This window comes from Podarcis vaucheri (genome assembly GCF_965113315.1).
Source record: "Podarcis vaucheri genome assembly, chromosome: 3".
NCBI classification, from domain to species: Eukaryota; Metazoa; Chordata; class Lepidosauria; order Squamata; family Lacertidae; genus Podarcis; species Podarcis vaucheri.
Window position 1 is genome coordinate 49,201,110 of NC_138761.1, and position 20,918 is coordinate 49,222,027.

Genomic DNA, 20,918 nt, shown 5'->3' on the forward strand with positions numbered 1-20,918 from the left:
CTGCCCTGAGACTCCAAATTTTGTTGGTCTCCAACACCCATGAGCTCCAGCCAGCATGGCCAATGGTTAGGGATGATGGGAGTTGTAGTCAAGGAACGTTTCAAGGTCCACAGGTTAGCCACCCCTGCTTTTAAGTTGCTATGTATAGATTCTCATTTGGGATGGAATTTTCTGAAAATACTGGTGTTGAACTTCCACATTTGGACTATGGTTAAATCTGATGGATGAGCTAGGATGCTGTAACTTGAACATTTTAAACACATTCTTTGAAGTGTATTTTAAGTATAGAGGATTGGACTGGCATTTCTGGAGAGGTTTGAGAGTTATCCAGAAAATAAGCTTAGAGGCTATCATGAAATAACTGTCTGGTTGGTTGGTTGTAAGCTGCTTTGGGTTGCCCTGGGAAAGGTAAAGCAACTAACAAATTCTTTTAGATATAACTTTAGTGACAGTATATAAACCTGAGGGGGAAGGTGAGGGAAGTCAGACTGAACCACATGGGAACCATTTCCAATAATGGGTTTAAGAGAACTTGGTTGATGTCCTAAAGCAGAGGTAGGGAACCTCCAGCCTGTGAAGCCATTTTACCCAAAACATACCCTTCTACCTATTAGCTTTCGTCACTCGTGGCATCGTCTGCTGAACAGGAGGGTGGGCTTGAATTTTGCTCAGTTTGGCTGTATGCTTCCATTCCAAGAATTTCCTAGCTTTGGGATTTCACCTGCCATGATTCTGCTCTCAGGTGTTTGGTTCCACTCACCTGTCAAACAAAGGCAGCAAGGGGGGGGGGCAGAACATAACAGTCTGGCCCTTGGAGCTAGAAAGCTTCCCCAGCCCTGGCATAAAGGAAAGGGGAATCAGTGAAAATTGCCACCTCCTTCCATCAGAGGGACCCTGGAAGGATCAAGGGACTTTCTGTAAATGAGAAGTAGAAGATAATTGGTTTAATCCAAGTTATATTTTGGAGTCTATATGTAGCTAATGACTTGGATTACGGTAGATATTAGAACAGTCTTTAAATCAAGACTACACATTAACAGTTTTAGAAGGATTTCAAAGAATTCTTGCAACTATTACCTTCAGAGAGCTAGAGGTTTCATTTATTACTCTGGAGTTAATACAACATTTCAGTAAGTAATAATTCATTATGATGAATGCTTGTATGTCAGAAGAAAATCTAATAATCCAGTAATTTTGCTAAAATGCCAGATAACCCACAATGATTGATGTTAGTGTACTATAGAGGGTAAGACTTATCAACAGAATGAACTATTAGAGCAATCATTAGACACCACCTCACCAATTAAACCGTATATAAATGAATAAATTAATAACAGTGATGATGATAATGATGATGGAACATATTTTCTAATTTATATTTTTGAAAAAACATAGTTTTCATTTTACGGGAACCTATCTCCAAGGAAGACGCTTTACCGCACTCTTTCTGATGAGAGCATATGTAGCAATCGGAGAGGATCTTCATATGCTAGCTCGCGGAGCTCAATGCTAGACCAAGCTTTGCCAAATGATATTTTGTTCAGTACTACACCACCATATCACAGCACATTACCTCCTAGAACAAGCTTAACCACTGGTACTGGACACCTACGACGTAAGTGTGTGTTAAACACTGTCTCATTTGATACTGTGCAATTGAAGGTAGATCTTCTAAACAGAATGTAGGAACCAAATTGAACCATTAGTTCCTCTATTTCAGTACTGACCAGGAGCAGTTCAGAGTTGTTCACCTGGGATCAGCTCTCTGGGTTTCTTTCACAGCCCTACCTGAAGATGGCAGAGCTTGAACTTCGGGCATTGTGTATGAACACAAGTCCAATGCTAGTTGACAAAATCCCTCTGGGAAGGGGCCTCAGCTACAAAAGGTGGCAAGAGTGGTCAGATGGTTTCATTCAGACTGTTTTCACATTTTTGCTTAGATTCTTCTTTCTGCTCCTCTATTCAGTCTGTAATCTTTATTCTTAATTCTGTTATCTGCGAGGTAATTACAATGTATTGTGCTTTTTGCTAATCAAATCATGTAATAGGGGAGCGTGGAATACGGCTTGAAAAAGATACTATGAATCTTAATAATGTCTAACAGTAACTGAGATTCCTATCATAAACAAGACTTAAATCCCAGGTTTGAATCTAGTTTGCAACCAAAGTTTAAGAGGCTAATTAGTCTTAAGAAATAAATTATGCTGGTTCAGACATAACCCATAACCGTGGTTAGTTCAATCAAGGGTAGGGGAAGGAGCACACGCAGTACCTGGTCCAGGCTGAGATCACTGCCATCAGCACCAGGGAAGTTTATCTCCACAGGGAGGACAGCAGTAAAACAAAAATCTACATCTCCCAACACCAGAATGGCAAGTCTTCCATTCAGAAGACCTTGCAGCACCCAGAGTGGGGCAACAAACTTTGGCTCTCTTACATCTCCTGGAAGTGGGGCAGCTTCTCACACAAAACCCAAGGAACTCGAGCAGCAAGTAATGCCCACCCAAATAATACCCACCCAATCTTTTACCATTGTTAGAGATCAGGACCAGTAAACAGATGAGTTTGGGTCAGAGATGCCAACTTAAATAAAATATTGAGGGGGGGAGCAAGTAAGCCCTGCCCCACATAATTGATCACAAGACATACACGCTGTTTTAATGGCAATGCCCATCAACTTTGGGGGCCTTTGGCCCCCTCAAATATTTTATTGGAGCTGAAGAGATCTTGGCCCCTAGGAGTTGGCTCCTATGGTTAGGGTCGGTTCATCAAAGCTGGGATTGCTATTTGGAGGGATGGAAGCTAGAAGTAAGGTTTTCCAAACAAGATTTCGGAACTATCAGCATAAACTAAAATATTGTCTCATTCATATCCAACTGATCACTAGGAAGCTTGTCCAGTCTTAGGTAAGGATCAGGCTGCTGCCACTTAGCTGTTCAAACTCCTTCCCATTACATATCAAACAAGTTCCATCTGTGTTGTAGTTTTGGTGCCTATTGAAAGCCTTCCTTTTTCAAGAAGCCTTTTAAGAGTGGCAATTTTTGTCCCAGTCGATATCTGTGTTGGATTTGAAATTGTTTTTGTATGTTTTAATTGATCACTTTAAAATACACAGTGAGAAGTGATTCATAAACAAAAAACATTTATTTTAGAGTGGTAACCATTAGCTAAATACACTTTGTAGCATATCGATGGCCTGATACTGTGTGTACATATTTTCTGGTTTTGGAACAGTCATAGCCCTGCTTTCAGGTCAGACACTCCCAAAGTGTTCACATTGTATTAAAAGCATAACATCTATGATGACCTAATTAAAAACTATAAAATGCTATGGCATATACACAGTCCATAAAAAATAAAACATTTTAAATATTGTAATTATTCATTTTCTAACCTGTTGAAACATTGTCCTGAAGATAGCTTCTGATTCTGCTTCTTAATTTAGATGAGTTTTGGTTCTCAGACGGGTCTTTATCTGACAAATCAAGATTCAATGATCCTGGGTTGATGCCCCTTCCAGATACAGCGACAGGATTAGACTGGTCTCACCTTGTAGATGCTGCACAAGCATTTGAAGGTACTGTAAGAATTTCTGCAACTGCTGCATGTGTAGTTAGTAGAAATTAAAGTCCAATGCTTGTTGTAACATGATTCATTACCCCTAGTTATTGGCAGTCCTGCACATGCACCCTTGACTTACCTGTTTTTTTGCCATTCAGTGATCAGTCACTTCCAGTTGATAGATAAGCCCCAAGAACTTTGTTGGTGGACCATCAGGTCATTTTGCACTATAGGCTAAGAACAAAGGTGGCATAAGGAGAGCCAGAAAGAGAACAGCATAGGCTGACATCCTGAATTACTGAGTTTTCTTAGGGCAGTTTTTTTCTACACATAGCCACTAGTTCATATTATAAGTATCTTAAGAATCAGACAAAGTTCTGGCTAAAGAGGAACACTTTCGCCTGGCTCCTGAATGTGTAAAATGAAGGCGCCGGCCAAACCTCCCTGGGGAGAGCATTCCACAAGCAGGGAGCCACAGCAAAAAAGGCTCATCTCATGTTGCTACCCTCCAAACCTCTTGTGGAGGAAGCACACAAGAAGGGCCTCAGAGGATAATTTCAGGGTGTGAGTAGGTTCATATGGAGAGAGCTGGGCCTTGAGGTATCCTTGAGCCATTTTAGACTTTATGTCAAAACCAGCACTTTGAATTGGGCCCAGCAACTAATTAGTATCAAATGCAGTCAGAGCAGGATTGGTGTAATATACTCAAACAGTCTTGCCCCGGTGAGCAACCTGGCCCCTGAATTCCTCACTAGATGAATTTATCGAAGTGCCTACAGAGGCCTATATAATGCAATAATCTAACCTAGAGGTTACCAAAGCATATATGACATAAGTTAGGCTGTCCCTATCAGTGCTTTTTTCCTAGTAAAATAGGTGCCGGTACTCAACATGAAGTTGTTACTGTAAGTGCCACACTTTATAACAACAACAAAAGAGGTGCTGATGCTGCATACCCTTGAGTACCCCTGAAAAAAACACTGGTCCCTGTCCAAATAAGGGTGCAGCTGGGCCACCACCCAAAAGTGATGGAAGGCACTCTGTGCCACTGAGGCCACCTGAGCTTGAAGTAACAGCAAAGGATCCAGGAGTACCCCCAAGCTATGTATTCACTCATTCAGAGTGTAGCCCCATCAAAGTTATTTACACAAAGACTTTTCTGCCCCAGTGTTGCTTCCTTCAACCCCTGCCACCTCCAGAATATTTTCAGAAGTTTGGTAGACCCTCCCAAATGTTGTAGACTGTAGCATGCGAAACTGTAATTGGGTGTCGGGGAATTGCCAAACTTGGTGGAGGTTATTTGAACAAGTGGAGCTCAGCTCATGCAAGAGGACTTCCTTTTCTACCCCCCCTCCCAATCCTCCATTTTATCCTCATAACAACTATGTGAAATAGATTAGAGTGAGAGACAGTAATTGGCCCAAAGGTACTCCCCCACCCTGAGTGAGGTTCAAAGCTGAGTAGAGATTTGAATCTGGATTTCTCCAGCCCTTATTTTATTCATATTCAAAATGTTGGAGATAAAAGACTTTTCTGATTCCTTCAGACAACTGTAGTAGTTATTGTCACTGCTGTTTTTCATGGATGCAATACCATAAATAAACCTGTGCAGTTTAGTACATAATGGAAATTAAAAAAACTCTACTGTGTTTCATAGTGTGTGTTTGGAAATCCGCTTCAGCTTCAACGTAGCTAAGACTGCAATCTTATGCATAGTTACAAGTGAGTAAATACCACTGAACAGTCAGTAAACATACAAAGGATTGCTCTGATAGTATGTTTAGAATTGTAGTGTAAACATTGGAAACAATTATGAATGAATAGCTTTAGTAAAAAGAACCTGGGGAAAGAAAATAGATGTATCTTTTTTAAAGAATAAGAATAATAAAGTTGATCATTAAAGGATGTATACTATTGAAAGCCGGATTCTAAGTCATCATGCATATGGAACACATGCTTATTCTTTGTTTGAACTTTTTAACACTTCCATCTTCAAAGGACCTCAGGGCAGTATACAAAGGTTTTCTCCCAATTTTCTTTCTACAAGGAACCCGTGGCGGGGGGGGGGGCAGGGAGGGAGTTAGGCTGTCAGAGACTGTGGCTAGCCCAATGTTCAGGGATTGGAACCCAGGTTTTCAAAGGTTCACACTATTCACTACATCACAATAGCTCTGGTTTATGGTTGCCACCTCAACATCAGAAGACCTGTTATCCTAGCAAAGCATTAAAACTGTGCCAGAACACATGTTTAAGAACAGGATGTTACATTGTTAGAGCACTGCATTAATAAAAACATAAAATCAAAGTTAGGACTAAACTTTACAGAGCATGTTAGCTGAAACAGTTTGACAAAGACAATGGATCTACTATAGGTGTACTTCAGTTAACTTGAAGCTAACCTCTGTTATAATGATTGACATAAATGTGATCTAACAGCTGGTTTCTGAACTTTTATTTTGTAGACCTTCAAATGTCTTCGCATAAATTTTCATTCTTTGCTTCTTCCAGTTTGTAACAGTGATCAGCGCATCTCTGCTTGCATAGCTGACTACTGTTTTCAGCAGTTATATTTCTTTGCAGAATCAGTATTCCTGTTCTAGGTATAACAAAGGTATCTGTTAATACCATACTTTTTAAAAAAATGGCTGGCATAATTCAGAACTCTATTTATATGCTGAAGGACAGAATAGAGGCCTCTGCTCACAAACAGGATCCAAGGGCCTGGTGTACATGTTGTTAATCAGAAGGATTATTGTTCATGTCTAATGTTGGTTCATTCAGTTCCCTTCTGGATTTCAGATTCCTGATATGTTATGCGTTCCCATGATTTCATTCTCTTTGAGAGAGACAGAATGAACATCTTAGATCTGTATTGCCTTTGTCAGAGATGGAATCCATCTGCAATAGCTCTTTCTTCTTGGATAAGCTAATACATTTAAAAAGCCATAACATCAGTAATTGTATTCTGTCTTCAAAAGCAGCCAGTATTCAGTTCTTCAGAGGAAATTGCAAGTCCAAAATTAAAGATTGCAAGTCAAAAATTATTATGTTCCTTGTTCTTCTCTGTGTCTGACATTTTTAGGCCTTGAGACACTCTGAGAAAGATGTTTGTATTTTGGCCATATTAAGAACATAAGAAGAGCCCCGTTGACTGCCCTGTCTAACATTTTTAAATCAATCTTTCAAAAATTTAATATCTCCAGAATTTAATATCACCCTTTGCTCATTTCTTCTCTAATGTTTACTTTTGCTACTTCTGGTTGTGCCAGTGATAGTCTGCAGATGTATCATCTGTTTGTATTTTTATACTTTTCCCCTTTGTAGATCAAACAAAAGTGTTAAAGGTTGGCTGCTAGCACTTTCAACAGTCCTTGACACTGGACATCTACTATTCAAAAGTCTGTAGAGGAAAAAGAAAGCATATACTAGGAATATACAGTATTTTACATGCAGCCTGGTAAAATTACATTTACAGTCAAGCATATCTGAAGGTTGCCATGCATCATGCAATCTTGCCAAGAAAGCGAAAGAAAAAGACTGTCTAGCATTCAAATTTTGCATATGTTTATGAACTGCTGTGTCTCCTCTATCATTTCCCATCATCTGCTAGGGAACATTTTTAGGAAAAGATTCAAATATTTACTTTTATTTCATAATTAAAAGATTGACATGAAAAGGGAAAGTGATAACTAGGCCTCAAGCTGCAATTTTATTTTTGTCCCATAATGCTTACAGGGCATAATAACGAATATGGATAGTTTGTCTTTTGGAAAGAGGAAATCCTGATAGCTATTATGCTGCCATTATTACTGAAAAGTAAAATCGTTTTTTTGACTTAGCACATGTAGCAGTGGGGTGAGTTGATGAGGAAAACTACTGTTTTGAGAAAATCAGCAAAGATCCCACAATAGGAGTTGATGTTAAGTAATATTCCCGTAACTGTTGTGTCTCATAAGGATTGCAGCTATATGATTCCAAAGTTAGCTCAGTGGACTTTGTTGTTCATAGGAGCATTCTAAATCTTATTTCAGATTTTGACTCTGACGAAGAACTTGGGCCAGTCTGTCATCACACTCCGTTTCTAGGTGATGGTCTGGGGTTGGCTGCTGAATCTTATAAAAAAAACCCTATCTTTATGCTTTTATATGTTTGCACGGTTGCATGATTATATGCAAGCATTGGGGCTTTGCGAGATGTGAGGGGAAGGCATGTTATGGTCAGGGCCAGCAGAAGTCTGTGGACCAGAGAAATCTGAGTACAGTCTATATATAAATGAATGATCTCTGTTGTTGCAGCATAAACCGTTTGCATGGGGGGGAAACCTCAAAGCGTGATTTACTCACGTTCTATACCAGTTTGTGTGTGGCATACTCATTTTCTTTTAGAACTGGGTATATTTTTGTATGCCATACTGCATGTCCTTCAGTAAAGAAACTCGGTTCCCAAACAAGGCAAGCATGTATTCTGCAAGTCCTAGGGTAAAGATTTTATTCCAGAATCCTAAAAGGAAGCAGCAGACATTATATATGTGGAAGATTGGTAAATGTATGGCAATAGTCATAATGGTAGCATTTGCATATTATTCTGTTCAGGTAGAATAACTGTGCATTCCATACTGCATTCCATAACTTTTTATGGAATTATGTATCTTCCTCTGTCCCATTAAGTGCCTGCATTTGCTATTACAGTAGTTTGCTTGAAACTGGTCTTGGTCTCAGATTTTCTGTACATTTCTGTTGCAATAAGTTAGTGAAAACAAATCTGTCTTGTTTTGTTGATATATGCAAAGCTGAGGCTATAGTGGTCTTGCTATCAGATGCTTTATGTTGGAAATTCAGTGGGAATTGGGGGGCGGATTCCCTGTAATATATACACTTGTTTCTTGTCTGTAGCTGAATTGGATAAAAGAACACCGGTTGTTTAAGCTGACAGTATTTTTATACAGTCATTTCATTTTAGATGTTTATTTATTTATTTCCCTTCCAGATCAAAGGGTTGCATCTTTTTGCACCTTGAATGACATGCAGCATGTGCAAAGCTTGGAGAGTAATCAAGCCTTGGGCGCAAGTCCAACAAATGGAAAGGACTTCATTGACACTACAGGGTATGTAAACCTTGCCTCTTTTCTTTGAGGGGAAACATGATTGAACAAATTCCTGAAAACATTCCTCCTGGAATGAATAGAGAGTCAGAATGATAGATAGGGTTATATACAGGGGGTGGGGGTATTTGGCTTGGAACATCTTCAAGGACTTGGATAGGGGATTGTCTTACCTCAGTACTTGAGATAGATATTGTGCTTCAGCTCAGAGGTTGAGTCTCACCTCACTTCAGATTCTGAAGTCATAGGCTCCCCATCGGCTAAAATGAAAAAACAAAAAGAGGTGGGGAAAATACTTGAGGAAGGCTGAGAAGAAGTTGCTAGCCTAGAAAGCAGAAAGGAGAGAGAAGGAAACGTGTATCTAAAAGGCCTGTTCTCTGCCTGCCAGGCAAAAGTGAGAAGTCTTTAACCTCAGCTCACATCTCACAGGGAAAGGGGGGGGGAGAATCCCTTTTGCAGGTTGAGCCTTCCTTAAGAGGTTCTTTCCCCACTCCTCCTGGGAGGTGCGACTTCACGTAGCAATGCAATTTAAAAAATCAGGTCGTCTTTCTTTTGCGGCACACAACTTTCCATAGTGAACAGGCAGCTGCTATGAAAGCAAGCAGACCTATTTCTCCCCCGCACCCTGCTGCTTTCTTTAGCTTTGTGTGCCTATTCCCAAGAAAGAAACTGAGCAGGATTTAACTTCTGCCTGTCAGCTGTTAAGCAGAGTAGAATTCTGCTGCTTTGGCTGCAGTCACCTGTTTCGTGCTGGGGACAAGCACCTGCAACATTGCAGAATTGAGTCCTAGCCATCAGTTGATGTCATAAATGACACCAGCTGCTTGACAGGTCGGCATGGTTTGGGAGAAATGGCTTTGTGGGCTGGAGGTTCCCCATCCTTGCACTAACATCTCCTGGTAAGGAGCACAGGACTGAGAGAACAGACGTACGTGTGTGTGTGTGTGTGTGTGTGTAGATAGATATGCTGTATGACTTCCCCAGCCTTTGTGTTTCTTGAGTCCTTACCAGTTGGACTGGGAGCTGTGGTTGTTGGCAGGATAGTTGGGAAGTGGTTGGCTGGATAGTTGTTTTCTGCTACTGTGTTTATTGCTACTAAGAGTTGTGTGGGAGGACCTGGCTAGTCTAAGGATTTTATAAAATAGCTGTTGCTGTCACTTTGGGGTTGGTGAAAAGGAGCCACCCTATTTGATTTTTGGTGCGTGTGTTTCAGTCTCTGCAAAAATTAATGGTATGGTGGTGCTGAGTTATTATTGTTTGTATTGCCTTTTTGCCTATACTTGTATGTTAGTGATCCCAGGACTGGTCAGGGGGTGAGACTCACCCAGTCCTGTGTGTTTGGTACCCATGAGTGAGAGGCGGGGGGAATTTGATTGTTTCCCAGGTAAGAACAGTGTGGTTGCTTAAGCAAATTAATTAGCATCTGTCTAATTATTATTGCTGGTGTTAAGATTCTTGTGATAGCCTAGGGTGGTTGTGTATTGTGGCAGGAGGTGCTTAAAGATGTATGTGGGAAGGAAATCGGATGAAGAGGGTTGGGGGAGATTGGGGAGAGTAGAAGGCATGGCTCGAGAGGAGACGGTTCAAGGGGGTTCACATATGATTGCTTAATGTCTTCCACTTGGCTCCACTCCAATAGCCTAGTGTTGTTGTTGTTAAACTCCATGTATATATAAATTAAATTTAATAATAATAATACAACTTTTGCTGTCTCTATAAAAAAAACCCAGTTGTGTAGTTTGGAGGTGCTCCTGGATCTAACTTTGTCACTTGAGGCTCAGGTACCTTTAGTGGATAGGAGTTCCTTTTACCACATTTGGCTAGTGCACCAGCTGCAGCCATTTTGGACAGAGATAGCCTGGATACAAAGATTCATTCATTGGTAACCTCAAGTGTTTCAGTGGTTGCAATGCACTCTGCACTAGGCTGCCCTTGTGCCTGGTTCAGAAGCTCCAGCTAATTCAAATTTCTGTGGCTAAACTGTTGGTAGGTACAGACTACTACCAGCACATAACTTCAGTTCTGAAAACCTTGCACTGGCTCCCCACATATTACAAGTTTCTTGTATTAATTTACAAGGCCCTTAACAACCTGGGTCTAGAATATATTAAGGACTGTCTGATCTCCTATATCCCAGTCCAATCAGTGATCTTAGGGAGAGTCCCTGTTGGCAGTCACCCATGGCTCAGATGCATGGCTTATAACTACTAGAAGCCATGTGTTCAGTGTAGTGGGCCCAAACCTCTGGAAATCTCTTCCACCTAAGATTAGACAGGCACCTTCATTTGCTGAACGTCAGGTGCATGCCTAAGACTTCCTTGTTCCAGCATGCATTTTGAGGTAGTGCTCAGTTTTATGATGCATTTTTCTTATCCCATTTTTTGTGGATTGCTTTTATGTACACCTCATAAGAAATGCTTTAATAAATAAAAATTAAAACAGGCATTAAGAACCCCTCATAAAATGTAGACACAACCCTCCAATTCCAGTGCACTTGAGGAGGAGACGATTGTAATTCTTGGCCTGTTACCTGCTTCTATAACAGAATGTATTTTGTATGAATAATTTGTACAGATCCATGTAGGAACAGAGGCAGGATGTATCTTGTGGGTTGTAATGGGAGAGTCTAAAACTGGCAGGGATCATCGGGTGGGGCAGGGATGGGGAACATGACTTTAGATTCTGTCAGTGCCAGTGAGCATGGCTAATGGTTAGGGATGATGGGAGTTCCAACCCAAAAAGTTTTGAAGGACCACACATTCCCCCATCTCTGAGGCAGGGCTCATGGATTTTATTAAGCCCCCCTCTAATTATTTGAGCACTGCCTTAAATTACATTTCAACTTTGCAGTTCAATTGTGCAACATTTTACTACTAAAAACTCTAGGCATTTAGTGGAATAGAGCATAAAATAATCACTTGACACAAAGATTAAGGTTTATGAGGGACTTCTTTACATTTCTGAAGTTTCAGATTTCTGGTAGGGGCAAGAGGGAAGTTAATGGGAGCAATGGTGGAGAGGTTCACTGCCCAGTTGTATTCAACCTTAGTGCAGCTTAGGCATTTTAATAGTAAATGACAAGACAAACAATGTAACCCCACAATCCAGTTGCCCTAGAGGAATAAAAATCCAAAGGGAGCTTGCATGCAATGGTAATTTGGCTCATTATATCACTGTTCAGTGATCCTCCCTGCCTCGTGAGTTGCCACAACAAGTGTATTTTTCTGACTGCTGCATTAAGATTATAAGAAAGATTGCCAAAGATTTGCTGCAACAGAATTCATAGAATCTATATTTTAAATTTATCATATTGTTCATTTGAAGTCTGTTAAAATTTTAATCAGCTCTCATACCTTTCTCAATATCTGCCAGCTTTTTAAAAAGACCAGGAGCTGCCTCCGATATCCTGGAGTGTTCTGGCTGCCACCAAAACAAACAACACACACACACCTTACTGCAGGGGAAGCCATTTATATGAAGCAGCTATTTTATTTTAATAGTTGTTTATCTGTCATTTAAAATACAATACTTTATCCCCATGGTGGCATCATAATTTTTTTTAAAGATTCAAATCTTATCAGATATAAACAGCACAGCCCTAGTTCTAATAATAGCACTAAAAACATTTCAGATCAATATATCTCAACATCCATAGCAATATAAAACTCTCTCCAGAATGCAGCAGTGACTTGGCCAGAGGGAGATCAGGTAAGAGGTGCAGCCCTACTGTGCCATCCACTACTAAGATAAGAATTGTATTTACTAAAGTTTTGAAGTGTCTGTTTAGATTTTCAGCTTCAACATGTGGAAAGAGGCATTGAAACAAAGTCTTTCTCTTAAATAAGATGTCACTTTTCTTGATATCTTTTCTTTATTTTATTTTTTTAGTTAGTGTTGTAATACAACTTGACATATTTGCATAATAATTCAATGAGAACCAGTGTGCTAGAATCTCATTTTCCTTCCTTTAGAAGCAAGAAAATTCATGATGACAGTTGTTTTCTGAACCGTTTTAGGAGAATTTTTTCAACCTGTAGCATTACCTGCTTTAGTTGATTTTGTCAAGAACAATGAACAGTTTTGTTTTGCCTCCTGTTTTACTTGCAGATATAGTCTTGTATTTCATCTGACTGCGCTTTTTCTATTAATGTGTCGGGCTTCTGTGGGCAGGGATACAAAAACAGCCACAGTCACTGGGATGTTCAGATCATGACTTTCATTAGGGTTTAAGTATTACAGTACACTCTAATAGTTAACTCCAAGAGTGTTAGAGATACATCTCCCTGGTCATTTAGGCAGCCTCCTTAGGGTTTTAGACATTCCCCAATATTTGTGGATCCACTCAAAAGCACTTTGGTATCTAGTTAATATCACACAGTTCCTTGTGTGGCAGCTTTACCTCTCTCTTTCCTGCATGCAAAGGGGGGGGGCTATTAATCTTTCCTTCCAGGCAGTGGTGTAGCGTGGGGGGTGCAGGGGGGGCCGGCCGCACCGGGCGCAACATCTGGGGGTTAGGGTTAGGGGGCGCAAATCCACAGGTTAGGGGGCGCAAATCCACAGGTTAGGGGGCGCAAATCCATGGGTTAGGGGGCGCAAATTACTTGTCTTGCCCCGGGTGCTGACAACCCACGCTACGCCACTGCTTCCAGGACTGACCCACCTCCCTGGGGGCTGAGGCAAAGGAGTCCACGGAGTGAGGGTCTGTGTCAGTGCTCAAGCATTTCAAGGACTTGGCAGGGCAGTTCACTAGGCCCCCAAGTTCCTCTACCCGCCTTCCACTCACCTAACCAGCCATGGGTATAGTAAAGCATAGCCTGCATCCTTATGCTTCTCCCCATTTGTCAGCTAATCACTCCATTCTCCAAGCATTTTTCTCCCGGCTTGCCTGTTGCTCAGCCAAGACTCCTCCTACCAGCCTCCTTCCTTTCACCTGAGCTATGAGGAGTTCTGAAACCCCAAGGCCAACAGATATGTCTTCTCCCAACAGGAGGAGAAGCTTGTCTGTCTTGCCTGCTGGCAAGCCTTGTTGACTGGGGCCCTAATTCTGCCTCTGAGCAGGTGGGAAACACAGGGTGCAGTTGATCCTTCACATAATGCATATAGATTTAATATTACTTAATTATTATGATAGTGTATTCATGAGGACTTAATGACTATGCATTTCTAATGATAGATCATAATTACGACCAGGTTAGAGCAATGGCCTGTATTGTTGTTAGTGTTCCTTGTGACAAGCATTTTGCACTCATCACAATGCCTAGCAGTAAGATTTACTTGCTCCTTGAGAATGATACCATAATCATATCTGTTGGTGTTTGATGTCAATTTGTGTCAATCTTGAGTGGGCTTGAACCTGAACAAGCTTTTATATGTGCTTTATGCACTAATTGCAACCGTTATTCATTGTCATCTGCACAGGGAACTATTTTACTTGGGAGTGGGTAGGACATCTTGAAATAATTCAAAACTAAGTGCAATTTAATTTTGTAGGGAGGATAGCCCTACTACATTGACTGGAAAAGTAAACCAGCTGGAAGTGATCCTCCGACAGTTGCAAACCGATCTTCGGAAGGTAAAAATGTTTAGCAGAATAAAACGTCATTGGGTTTATCTAACAGTGTGTAAACAGCTCACACAGTGGGACTTCTCCTTTCTCTCCTTCCCCTGTGACCCCCCCCCCCAAATCTTCTCTGCGTGTCCTCTAACCCTCTGGGCCAAATTTTGAGAAAAGGCCTTAAAAATGTTTTTGAGCAATCTAGCCCCAAACCCAAATCAAGAATCCCAGCAGCTGCAGTTAATAAGAAGAATAGGAATAAGAATTTTACTATTTATACCCTGCCCATCTGACTGGGTTTCCCCAGCTACTCTGGGCTGCTTACAGCATATCTTAAAACATAATGAAAACATCAAGCATTAAAAACCTCCCTATATTTAGCCTTTAAAAATGTAGAAAGTCCAATTAGTCTCCTGGCTAATCTAGTTGCTTCCTCAGGAATAGATTCAGTATTTCTGGCATAATAAGCTTGGGTAGCACTTCCCTGTTCTCTAGTTCAGATTCCTTATAACCTGGATGATAAATTATACTAAGAGATAAGCTAATATTTGGCCTATGTTTAACATGGTATAGTAAGTAATACAGGCTGCATTTTCCGATCTACAAATTTGTGGGCCCTTCCCCCCCCCCTTTTTTTTAGTTCACAGCTATTTTCTGTAATAAAAATAGTTGTGTCAAGTTTGTTTAAACCATAGGTTTTAATAATGAAAATAATTCTACTTTTTTCCAACTGTATACTCAGAAATAGGAATTTTCCTTTGCATATCCTTTGACTGTATCACCATTTTTCTTCACGAATACTTCTATTATGATAACAGAATTAAGCGGGAAATGCTTCAGCATGCGTAAGGTCTGAAGGCACTGATGTACTTGTTTACCACACAAATGACAAATTAGATTGCTTTCAAATATTACAGGAGGGTCAATACTACTTTGACTTCTTTGCAGTTGCCTTCTTACATAAGACTTGCTTTCAAAAATATATTTTTTGTAAACATCTGCAAGGAATTATTTCATAACCTCTAAAGAAATAGCATATGGCTGCTTTTGCAGAAGTTCTCTGAAAGGAAGCACTTATTGTTATGTTTAGAAAACTTTTTAAATTGAGCAACCTATCCTCAAATCTAAGGTTCACATTACATGTGGCAGCAGTATAGCCCCTTGATTAAAGCTGGATCTCACCCCCTCTTACACAAGGGAGTAAAAGAGGATCTGGGTGTCTGGGATTGGGGGTTTCCTGAAAAAGAAGTGGTCCATGGATGGGGGTGCTACCTCACCACTTACATCTGGTAGCCATCCGCCTGAAAAGCACGTGAGGAGACACTATGGGGCTTTAAGCTAGAAAAGGGTTTAGTTTTGTGTGCTCTTTGTAGTCTAAAAATCATACCCCCACAAACATTTCATTCAAGCCCAGGTCTGACACAGCTGTGAACTGGTCGATTTCATCTAGCTTTAGCACAAGAGCAATTTTTGCTTCAGGGTTTCCAAACAGCTACTTCGTCTTGACTATGGTTGTTAGGTCATATCTACATCATACATTTCAAATGCATGGCTTTCCCCAAAAAATCCTGGGAACTGTAGTTTAAGGGAGCGGAATCATATAGCTTTGTGAGGAGTAAATTACAGTTCCCACATTTTTTTGGGGGGGGCGATATGTTTTAAATGTATAGATGTGACTTTAATAGCCTCTCATAGAATTGTAGAGTTGGAAGGGACCCTGGGGGTCATCCAGTCCAACCCCCTGAAATGCAGGAATCTCAACTAAAGCAACCATGACAGATGGCCATCCAACCTCTGCTTAAAACCCTCCAATGACTCTCAAAGTCAATAAAATATGAATGCCCCCAAATAACATGTTTTATAATAGGTACTAAGGTTGGCGGCTTGTAGTACTGAGTGTTCTACATTTCTGTACAGTAAGCTAGAACTGCATATAATGACCCAGTATCCCATTATAGTGTAATTGCTTCACTCTCATCCAGAGCAGTGAAACGTATAGTATGAATTAAGCAGTGCAATGGTGGTTTGCACATACTGTACTGTGATTCCCTGTAGCTTTCTCTTACCCATTTGCCAACACTTGGCAGCATATGGCTCCCCCGCCCCCCTGTGATTTTTGCTTATAGAGCACACAGTCTTTAAACATTGGCGTTGTAACAGACCCTGTGTCTCTTGCTGATAAAAAAATAATGTTGATGCATTTGCATTGTACTTGGAAGCTGTTCCCAACTTCATGTGTCCAACATGTATTCTTTCCCCACTGTTCATTTTGGATGGCAGTGTTTAATACTCAGCGGGTAGAAACCACGCAGCTGGACATCTTGTTGCCTTCCATTTTGTTTAAAAGTACCTTTAAGTCTGTGTAGTTTTTTTCTTAATCTGATGTACAGCTCTAAAAATATTCCTTATCTTTTTGTGTAGTAATCTCTCTGAATATGATGAAGTGTGCTGAAATGTAGCCTAGTCCTACAGCTCTGCTGCAGAAACTTGGTTATACAATCTCATTTATCTTGTTTAGCCTGCAAGGCTATCTGATTTAGAACAACCGAGCAAGCAAATTTGGGAATTCAGCTTAGAGTTCCAGTGCTGTCATTGCAAAGAGGGAACTAAAGAAAACAGAAGTCTGTTTACTCGCTCAGAAACACGAGCAACAAAAACACTGGCTCTAAGTGTCATTCAACTCCTTTTTTCTGTTATCTAGGAAAAACAAGACAAAGCTGTTCTCCAAGCTGAAGTCCAACATTTGAGACAAGATAACATGAGACTTCAGGAAGAATCTCAAACAGCAGCTGCTCAACTAAGAAAATTTACAGAATGGTTTTTCAATACAATAGACAAGAAATCCTAATATCAAAGTCCCTCTAAAAGCACAGTTGAAGCCACATAACACCAGTAACTTTTGAAGTAGCCTAATATAATTTCACTGTGTCCACAATCCATTTTACATTTTCTGCTGTAATCTCTGCCCAGCCCCAGGCTACTGACAGTAAGAAATTATCTTCATATTCATCTGAAGAAAACAGAGAATGAATAGCAGACATTTGTTTTTGTGAAGATGAATGTACAATTCCTGGTGTCATTTTAGACATTTTAGAGTATACTTCTGACTTGGGATTGCCTGAAGAAGAATAAATTGGGGTTTATCTTCGGTACTTCAGGTGCTCCAGTGAAGATGCTAAAGCAATTTATGGTAGCTTGGGTTTCAGTATTGTAAGATAAATAATAATAATAATAAACTAGACATATACTTTCATGTTTAAAGGTGCTCTATTTTTTTGTATGTACAGTAGATATTTCCACAGTCACATTGTCATAGCAATAAGAATGGAAGTAGAATTGAATAGTCACAAAACTGTGTTTATAAAAATTAGCACTGAGGTGTTTAACACTAGTTTGGATGCAGATATATTAGGGGTTATTTATTTGCAGAAAAAATGGTGCCTGAATTTAAGCAGTGTTCTGATTTTTCTAAAAAAAATAAATACACATGCCTTGTAAATGGCTCACTTGAATCAGTTCACTCCAATGTCAGTTCCTTTTGTATAGTTCATGTTCAGCTAAGATTGTTCTAGAGAAACTAACTATTGAAACCATATGTGGTGCAAGCCAGCCAATCATTTGTATAATGCCAGATTTGTTTATCTTTGTACAGAAGCTTTGAGCGAGTGACTTATATTTAACACCTTTATTTAAGCTTATTTAACCTGTTAATTTTATAAAGCTTTTGTTTTATCTGCACTATGGTGAGGACAGTGGATTGCAAGCTACAATGTGTGTTTAGCTTGCCAAAATGGCACTGCAGAGTTCTAGAAAATTCTAACTATTGGATGCTGCTAGTACACAATTTGTGTAAGTATACTTTAACATTTTTAACTGTTTCATTTGAAATGAACATACATTTTGCTTTTTTAATAAATGTTAAAAATGTGAACCACAAGTAAGAACTCTCTGTTTATTAACAAAAGCTTCCGGGTTTGATAGATTCAATAAAGAAAGAGCACAGTTAAAACATTTCGCTTGCACTCTGATTCCAAATCCAAGAACTTGAGTAGCTACTGCTTCAATTCACTTTTACACTCCCCTTTTTAATTCATAGTGTGCAATTTAATAACAACTCTGGATCATATCTGTAAAATAGTCTGCAATCCCATACACACTTACACATTGAACATCGCAAGACTTATGGTGCAATCCTATACATATTTACACAGAAATATTTGCTTCAAAATGTCTAGCTGTGTACTGAAATGCATGTTGGTAAAAAATGTTTGCAACATCTTAAAAGGAGGTGTTCTCAATTACTTTAACATCTTAATTGCCATATAAAAAATAGGGATCACATTAGATACCACATTTTAAAAGTTTTGGACCATGAAACTGCTGGACTCCAATTCCCATCATCCCAGACCACTGCCTATGCTAGTTGGAAGTCCAGCAACATCTGGAGGCCCACAATCTTGGAAGTGTGCAAGAAAAAAAAACTTTATTGGCCCAGCTTGCTTTGAAATACACTACAATGTGAACAATTAAACCAATTTCATAAAAGTGAGGCAAATCTTAAAAACATTGAGCTTTTTCATTGATGTTTTAATGATATAGGTAAAGGTAAAGGGACCCCTGACCATTAAGTCCAGTCGTGACTGACTCTGGGGTTGCAGCGCTCATCTCGCTTTATTGGCTGAGGGAGCCGGCTTACATGTGGCCAGCATGACTAAGCCGCTTCTGGTGAGCCAGAGCAGCACACGGAAACGCCGTTTACCTTTCCGCCGGAGCGGTACCTATTTATCTACTTGCACTTTGACATGCTTTCACCCCATTGCGGGGATTCGAACCGCCAACCTCCTGATCGGCAAGTCCTTGGCTTTGTGGTTTAACCCACAGCGCCACCCATGTCCCCTTTAATGATATAGCTCACTTGTTATACTTGTATACTTGTATACTTGTTCATTGTTCTTCTATATAGTGCTCCTTTGAATGTCTTTGAGCAGTGAACGCTTTCCATGTATTGTTAAGGTTTCATCCTCCCTCACCTAACACATTTATTTTTTCTTGTTGGTGCTTTCCTTCATGGTTTCTCAGAAATTCCAGTGACCAAGCTATCACGTAATTAAGTGGCTGCATGAAAACAGGTCTGAGTGAAATTATGTGAAGTGTAACAAAACTATTTTCTTTTAGTTGGTCAACCATGGTTAAAAACCATTAAGTGGTCAACAGGCTATAATGGTGCAGATGGAAGATTAATGCTGTGGCCAAGTGCCCAACACCACAGTTTGTGATCAGTTGTCATTGTGGAAGGAACCGTATTGCAAAACTCTGCACTTTACAAGCGCTGGCTTTGGTGTCTATAACTCTGAGCAATTGTTTGAAAAAGTCCCATTAATTTAAAGTAATTAGATGTGGCACTTGCACGTTCCACTAGAGCTTGGTTTCAAATAAAAGGCATTGGGTTAAACCCAACTGTCTAAAAGCCTTGCCAAATGTCAAGCTCTGCAGTTTAAAGAAACATCAAAACATGGTGCTAATCATCCTTAGAATTATGAGCAAATTTAAGTAGTTTCGAAAAGCAGACTTTCCCTGAACAAATAAATGATCATTTATATAAATAGTTTCCATATCTTTTTAAGAGAACGATTTAATTGAGGTGCAGTAACAGACACTGACTTATGTTTGCAGCTCTTGTGATAGGAACGATAATTTAGCTGCTTACTGGGATTTAGCAAGTAAGAATCTATCATTCCCCTTTATTATCAGTTGTTTCTTTTTAGCCAGAATTGAAATTTATGTTTCCCACTCCACATTTGCTATGTTTGTCATTCCTGTGGTGGCCCACTGTGGTTACTTATACACATGTTTTTACATATGGGTAGCAGTAGATTTCAGATTAGGCTTTCTTCCTTTTATCTCTTAAGAATTGTGGAATGGAATCAGTGAACATGCCTATTTTATGGCACATTTGCTAACTGCAGCATAAAGCAAAAACCCAAAGTTGAGAATCATAAGACTTCTGAAATTTAAATCTACATAAAAGAAAGTTACTGAAAATAGTGCTAACACCAATGGGGGGAGGCACCTGTAGCTGTAGAAGTAAGATACAGGAATAGAGGTTTACTGAATTATGAGTGGTGTGGAGAAAATTGATATTAATTATTCCCTTTTTGTGTAATAGCAAAGCACCAGGTCACACAACAAAGTTGATTGCTAGACCAGATCCACGCAGCACATAATCAACTAATGGTATTCACTCACACAAAGTGTGGTGATGACCACTCGCTTAGGTGGCTTTTAAAGAGGATTCGACGAAACTTGTAAAGGACAGGTCCATCAGTCATGCTAACGAATGAAGCTCCATGTTGAGAATCAGTATACAGTACCTCTGAGTAGCAGATGCTGCAACAAACAGGGAAAGGCTGTTGATTTCATTCCATTCTGTGAACTTACTGAGAGTGATCAGGTTGGTAGCTTTTGGAATGCTGGCCTAAATGGTCTAATCAATGATAGTTCTCATGTCATCTATCCACTATCAGTACTCTGGGTGGTCTACTGCTGGTTTTAATGAAGTATAATATGTACAATAGTAGACCTTTGTATTGTATAGGGGCCCTGTATCTTCAGTGACATCTTCAGTAAATCAATGATCAGCTGAGCAATAGTGAAAATAGAGAAGAGAATCAATCATAGATGAAATGGTGAATTATATCCAGA

At 39.9% G+C, this 20,918-nt stretch overlaps 1 protein-coding gene across 7 annotated transcripts in view; it reads left to right on the forward strand.

The window, feature by feature from the left end:
• Nucleotides 1-18,153, forward strand: part of SIPA1L2 (signal induced proliferation associated 1 like 2) — an 83,057-nt gene extending 64,904 nt beyond the window's left edge. For 4 of the 7 annotated variants that reach the window (XM_082214961.1, XM_082214962.1, XM_082214965.1 and 1 more), the window contains 6 exons: nucleotides 1,396-1,615; nucleotides 3,446-3,577; nucleotides 7,593-7,646; nucleotides 8,548-8,665; nucleotides 14,153-14,234; nucleotides 16,918-18,153. In XM_082214961.1, the coding sequence (XP_082071087.1) occupies nucleotides 1,396-1,615; nucleotides 3,446-3,577; nucleotides 7,593-7,646; nucleotides 8,548-8,665; nucleotides 14,153-14,234; nucleotides 16,918-17,064 (753 nt within the window). In that variant the 3' untranslated portion in view covers nucleotides 17,065-18,153. The remainder of the gene's footprint in view (nucleotides 1-1,395; nucleotides 1,616-3,445; nucleotides 3,578-7,592; nucleotides 7,647-8,547; nucleotides 8,666-14,152; nucleotides 14,235-16,917) is intronic. The other 3 variants (XM_082214964.1, XM_082214966.1, XM_082214967.1) reach the window with 2 other exon arrangements.
• The last annotated feature ends 2,765 nt before the right edge of the window (nucleotides 18,154-20,918 follow it).